Consider the following 6,814-nt stretch of genomic DNA (forward strand, 5'->3'; position numbering starts at 1 on the left):
GTCAGAAACGAGCGTACTATGCTTAAACAAAGGGGACTACAGTGGGATGAGGGCAGAGTTGGCTAAAGTAGACTGGAAACAAGGACTAAACGGTGGCACAATTGAGGAACAGTGGAGGACTTTTAAGGAGCTCTTTCATAGTGCGCAACAAAAATATATTCCAGTGAAAAAGAAGGGCGGCAAGAGAAGGGATAACCAGCCGTGGATAACCAAGGAAATAAAGGAAAGTATCAAATCAAAGACCAATGCGTATAAGGTGGCCAAGGTTAGTGGGAAACTAGAGGATTGGGAAAATTTTACGCAACAGCAAAGAATGACTAAAAAAGCAATAAAGAATGGGAAGATAGATTACGAAGGTAAACTTGCGCAAAACATAAAAACAGATAGTAAAAGCTTTTACAGATATATAAAACGGAAAAGAGTGACTAAAGTAAATGTTGGTCCCTTAGAAGATGAAAAGGGGGATTTAATAATGGGAAATGTGGAAATGGCTGAGACCTTAAACAATTATTTTGCTTCCGTCTTCACAATGGAAGACATAAAAACCATGCCAAAATTTGCAGGCCACAGGAATGTGGGAAGGGAGGACCTTGAGACAATCACTATCACTAGGGGGGTAGTGCTGGACAGGCTAATGGGACTGAAGGTAGACAAGTCCCCTGGTCCTGATGAAATGCATCTCAGGGTATTAAAAGAGATGGCGGAAGTTATAGCAGATGCATTCGTTATAATCTACCAAAATTCTCTGGACTCTGGGGAGGTACCAGCGGATTGGAAAGCAGCTAATGTAACGCCTCTGTTTAAAAAAAGTGGGCAGGCAAAAGGCAAGTAACTATAGGCCGGTTAGTTTAATATCTGTAGTGGGGAAAATGCTTGAAACTATCATTAAGGAAGAAATAGCGGGACATCTAGATAGGAATAGTGCAATCAAGCAGATGCAGCATGGATTCATGAAAGGGAAATCATGTTTAACTAACTTACTGGAATTCTTTGAGGATATAACGAGCATGGTGGATAGAGGTGTACCGAAGGATGTGGTGTATTTAGATTTCCAAAAGGCATTCGATAAGGTGCCACACAAAAGATTACTGCAGAAGATAAAGGTATGCGGAGTCAGCGGAAATGTATTAGCATGGATAGAGAATTGGCTGGCGAACAGAAAGCAGAGAGTCGGGATAAATGGGTCCTTTTCCGGTTGGAAATCAGTGGTTAGTGGTGTGCCGTAGGGATCAGTGCTGGGACCACAACTGTTTACAATATACATAGATGACCTAGAAGAGGGGACAGGGTGTAGTGCAACAAAATTTGCAGATGACACTAAGATTAGTGGGAAAGCGGGTTGTGTAGAGGACTCAGAGAGGCTGCAAGGAGATTTGGATAGGTTAAGCGAATGGGCTAAGGTTTGGCAGATGGAATACAATGTCGGAAAGTGTGAGGTCATCCACCTTGGGGAAAAAAAACAATAAAAGGGAATATTATTTGAATGGGGAGAAATTACAACATGCTGTGGTGCAGAGGGACCTGGGGGTCCTTGTGCATGAAACTCTTTTTGGCCTACTGCACCTGGTATTCCCAGGCAGTCTCCCATCCAAGTACTAACCAGGCCTGACTCTGCTTAGCTTGAATCCCAAAAGGTTAGTTTGCAGGTGCAGCAAGTAATCAGGAAGGCGAATGGAATGTTGGCCTTCATTGCGAGAGGGATGGAGTACAAAAGCAGGGAGGTCCTTCTGCAACTGTATAAGGTATTGGTGAGGCCGCACCTGGTGTACTGCGTGCAGTTTTGGTCACCTTACTTAAGGAAGGATATACTAGCTTTGAAAAAGGGTACAGAGACGTTTAACTAGGCTGATTCCAAAAATGAGGGGGTTAACTTATGATAGATTGAGTAGACTGGGTCTTTACTCCTTGGAGTTCAGAAGAATGAGGGGTGATCTTATAGAAACATTTAAAATCATGAAAGGGATAGACAAGATCGAGGCAGAGAGGTTGTTTCCATTGGTGGGGGAGACTAGAACTAGGGGGCACAGCCTCAAAATACGGAGGAGCCAATTTAAAACCGAGTTGAGAAAGAATTTCTTCTCCCAGAGGGTTGTGAATCTGTGGAATTCTCTGCCCAAGGAAGCAGTTGAGGCTGGCTCATTGAATGTTTTCAAGTCACAGATAGATAGATTTTTAACCAATAAGGGAATTAAGGGTTACGGGGAGAGGACGGGTAAGTGGAGCTGAGTCCACGACCAGATCAGCCATGATCTTATTGAATGGCGGAGCAGGCTCGAGGGGCTAGATGGCCTACTCCTGTTCCTAATTCTTATGTTCTTATGACTCCTGCTCCTATTTCTTATGTTCTTAAAGCTGTTAGAATTTCATCATCAATGTGAAATGTGCTACTAATTCATCATCGTAGGCAGTCCCTTGGGGTCGAGGATAACTTGCTTCCACACTAAAAATAAGTACTCGGGTGACTGATGAACTCATTTTAAACAGTGGACGATGCCTGTGTGTGAATTCTTTAAACGTGGGGTGGCCGTTGCACACCAGCCACTACACGGGCTTGACGGAGCACAGTCTTGGTCCAGTGGCAAGGGATGAGTGCAGTGTAAAGGGGGGTGGGTACAGATCTGTTAATGGAGAGGTTAAGGTATCAAATTGAGGTCTCATTCATCAAGGAAATGTATTGGCTTGTCTTTAGTTATACAGCCTGCTCCTGAAAGTTCAGTCTTTTTGTGCTAACTTCATCTTCCCCCCACAACCCCTTCTGAATTATCCAATAATTTGAATTGAGCAGCATAAATAACAGCATGGTAGGAATTTGGTGCTGAAATCGGTTTTGAATTGTCAGCTGATTTGAATGAAGTGACTTTGAATTGAGAGTGGACTATACCTGTCAGTGGGTACATACACCCAATGAGAGCTCTGATGTGGAGCGCAGACTCCCGTATAGCCAATAGAAGGTGTCCCCATTGTCATTGTGACTATCCCATACCTGTAAATGGATTAGATTGGGTAACTGACCACTTGTTTTCCATGCAGTGAATTAAACTCTGGCTGTTTGTTTTTCCGACAGGTTGGCGACCTTGTGAAAGTGACCAGGATGAACATCAGCGGCCAGTGGGAGGGTGAGGTGAATGGTCGGCAAGGACTCTTCCCCTTCACTCATGTCCAGATCATCGACCCCCAGAACCCTGAAGAGAATGAGTGACCTGAAGGTCTGGGAACATGTGGTCACCTCCATCTGCCTGTTCATCGCACACGGTGTCAGCATCACATCTGGTGCATCGCTTCCAGACTAATGGGGAAACCATCATTTTGCCATGGAACTGCGATTGGATTTTTGAGTATCTGCTTACCTGCTGGAATTTAACGTTTCTGTCTGAGCTCTTCCCATGTACCATTAAAGCTACATGATTACTAATAATAAATGGAGAAAAGGACAGGAGAGGGACAGTCGATCCCAGTGCCACGATAGACCATGCTTCAGTACGAGTTTGAAGCCAACTGGGATAACTGAGTGTGAACACTTGAGTGGATTTGTTCTTGCCTATGACAGGCATGTAAATGTAGCCATCCCTTGCCAGCTTATTAATTGTGGTATGTAGGGATGCTACTGGGACTAGATTCATATAGCCTCAAATATTATCTTGAGTGCTCACTTAACGTAAAGGAGCTGAGTGAATAACTGAGGCATTGGACTCCTAAGAAATGTTTTTAAATGGTTTGGAGTACAGCCTATATAACGTTAGCCTGTATAACGTTAGCCTGTGGTGCCATATCCAATATGTAGAGGAGTCACAGTTTTTTTGGATACAATCAGTTAGATAGCTGTAGAAAACAATCATGGATAAGTCACTTTTACAGTTCTGTAACACCTGTAAAGAAAAACTGAGCTTTTAAAGAGGAAACACTCTGGGTAAACAGGAACAGAATTGCTCACACTGGCCAATCCAGAAAGATTGCCGGGTGTCAGCTGAGAGGGGCACAAGGATTTTGGGTGTGCCGGTGATTCGCAGCCTAAACAGTGCTGTGCTTGGGAGCAGGTAACCTGCACAAGGACTGGCCCATGGGCTTTCCGCTTCAGTAAGGCAGAACTTTTTCATATCTCTACATATGGGGCCATGGCTTCCATTTTAATCAAGGCCATTCAGAAAATCTACACACCACAAAACATCTGACTAACGGGCAGAAATTCTAATGGAGATATTTGTGCCTTTTCTTTGGAAGTGGTTTCTAAACTAAACAGTTTCTGCAGATCTGCCTTTGAGTGGCGATGCTTGATGGTTAGTCGGCATTCTTGGTAAGCCCATGTTCAGCACGTGCAGTCTGCCTGACTTCGAATGGTGCCCAGTCTGATGCTCTTTCACCTACTCCGGGTGGCCAGAGGGCCAGTTGGGTTTGTGAGGAGTCAGTAGTTGAGTCGGTCTAATGCGGGGGCAGTGTGTTATCAAGTCCTGCTCGGCCTCTGACCTCTGGAATGGACACAGTTTCCCACACGCATTCTCACTCACTTGCTTTCTAGTGAATGCGCACACGTACTTTCACTCGTGCACGCACACGTACTTTCGCTCGTGCGCGCAGACGCGTGCTTTCGCTCGTGCGCGCAGACGTACTTTCTCACACACTGGGAGAAAGAACTTGACACCCTTCAAACAATATTTTTACAAAAAGTATAGTCCAAGGTAATCTCTCTTGAAATGGACTTCCTTTGACTTGCTCCTCGTTTTTAGTCCATTATACTTTTTAATAATTAATTTGAAGAAGTTCAAGCCTTGTATGTTTTAATACCTGTGTACTGACTCTGCTTTATTTAATGACCTGGGTGAAAACATTGTCACCCACAGTGCAACACTAAAATCAGACACTGTCGACAAGCTATCACGCTACCTAGCCAATTACTGGGGGTGTGCTGCACTCATTCCCAGGTATTGGGCCCGACCCTTTGCTGCTGTGAAAGTGTTACTTTCTCAGTAATGTCGACACAGATGACCCGTGCGGAGTAACTGTACATAAACTGTTGTCAGATTGAACAGCAATGCACCATTGACAGGTCCCTAGAGGTTACTATGGCTGTTTGGTCGGCTGCACCTGCCGTGCTCGGTTCCCGGTCAGTTTGTGGAGAAGATCGGCTGGCCATCCAATTCCAATATCTGGTGAATGAATGGGCAGCGGTGCTGCCAGCAGTTTAAAAGGGTGGATGTACAGTAGCTGCCAGTAATGGGCACTTGCAGTTTTTTCCCTATTGGAAAATTTTTATTGACTGGATTTTATCCAGTTGGAGTGTGTATTTAATGAATCCACGAGCTTGCTTTCTTCTCCCACCCAGAGTGGCTTGGAGCGGCCATTCCCCCTCAATAACTTTAGGCAAGTGTGTGCTATTGTAACCGTGGTGAGCAGTGGTTGTTTTGCACTGTTTCACAGTACATTGTTACTGGTTATTAAATTAAAGCCATGGTGGCTCTATAGCAGCTGCCCGAAGCTCACTACATATTCTGAACATTGAGTAAATCATCTGGGGGGAGGGGGTGCGGCTGACTTCCTGAGGTCATTTCACCATTGAACCAAAGTATATACCTAGTGCCTACAAAATGGTGTCCGCTGTATGGGAGGAGCAGGTTGAGGTAGATTAGGTATCACTGTCCTGGTTACTTTTAGGGGGCAACTTTTAGAATTGTTTGACGTGCTTTGGGGCCACCCCATTGTGGCTCCAAAGACGTTTTAGAGCCAATGGTTTTATTTGCCTTCTCCTCCACTTCTCACCTTGCGGAGGTCTTTAGCTAACCAGGTCCTGGATGTAGGTCTAACCGTGACACAGCAGTATTGACCCAACAGGCTTTTCATTGCAGAATCACAGATGTCTTTAGATATGCCTCCATTTCGCTACTCGTACGAATGTGACCAGGTTTGTGCCTTGTTTTATTTTTTGCTTCCTTCATCAAACCACTATAGATCCCTTGGCTTGCCTGCCAAGCTGTTACACTGGACTCACAAAACTCTGTCTAGTTGTCAGAAATGCCTTGTGACAATGGACACTGCCCTACATTTTAATTTTTCCCCCCTTCATCTCTTGATGATTCGGTTCCGGTTTGTGAGTGTTTCCCCTTTCAGGTTCATAGCACCTGGCTAGCCTCTCTTCCTGCTTAGCTTTTATCAGCTTCCATAATATTGTAACTAGGCTTGTGCGCTACAGGAAGGAAAGAAAACATGAGTCTGCCCCTCTTGTAGATGTCGCGCGGTGAGTCAAGCCGAGCAATGAATCGTACTGTGGAGGGCGGGCGTGTACTCTGCCTGCATCACTTGCACTGCCTTCCCACTGCATCTGTCGCCAATAAACATTGTTTACAACACAGCAAATTTACAACAGGTTTTTAATAAGTGCTAATGAGCTTAAAAAACTCCAGAAAATGTATGTCTGTGGCCTCCATGCATGCTAGTCACACTTTTATTTTTGTAGATTGCTTTGTGCTGTCTGTTCCAAGAGAATTATTAATGCATTTTGTTTAACATTCTGGGAATGGGAGCTTTTTGCCTGTGTACAGTACAGATCATGTCTAACCCTTAAATGAATAAATCTAGTGTTTGGAAATGCAAGTGTCTAGAACTGTAAACTCTGCTCGCAAACCTCGGTAATCTCAAATGCCATATGCTTAAACGGGCTTTTTCAGGGTGCTTTTGGTATGTGTGTTTCAGAAGTTGACAGTATTACAGGACTTGGCCTATTTCCAGGGTGCACTGATGGAGGGTGTGTCTTTTTTGTCCTTTACAATGTAATGTCTTATAGTTTTCATCATTTAGGTCAAATATCAAAATGCCGCATTGTTGA

At 44.3% G+C, this 6,814-nt stretch overlaps 1 protein-coding gene across 1 annotated transcript in view; it reads left to right on the forward strand.

Annotated features, from left to right (window-relative positions):
* Positions 1-6,577, forward strand: part of crkl (v-crk avian sarcoma virus CT10 oncogene homolog-like) — a 100,906-nt gene extending 94,329 nt beyond the window's left edge. Inside the window, exon 2 of the mRNA XM_070887520.1 lies at positions 3,065-6,577. Within this exon, the coding sequence (XP_070743621.1) occupies positions 3,065-3,199 (135 nt within the window). The 3' untranslated portion in view covers positions 3,200-6,577. The remainder of the gene's footprint in view (positions 1-3,064) is intronic.
* Positions 6,578-6,814: the final 237 nt, after the last annotated feature.

Source organism: Pristiophorus japonicus, chromosome 8 (assembly GCF_044704955.1).
Source record: "Pristiophorus japonicus isolate sPriJap1 chromosome 8, sPriJap1.hap1, whole genome shotgun sequence".
Lineage (NCBI taxonomy): Eukaryota > Metazoa > Chordata > Chondrichthyes > Pristiophoridae > Pristiophorus > Pristiophorus japonicus.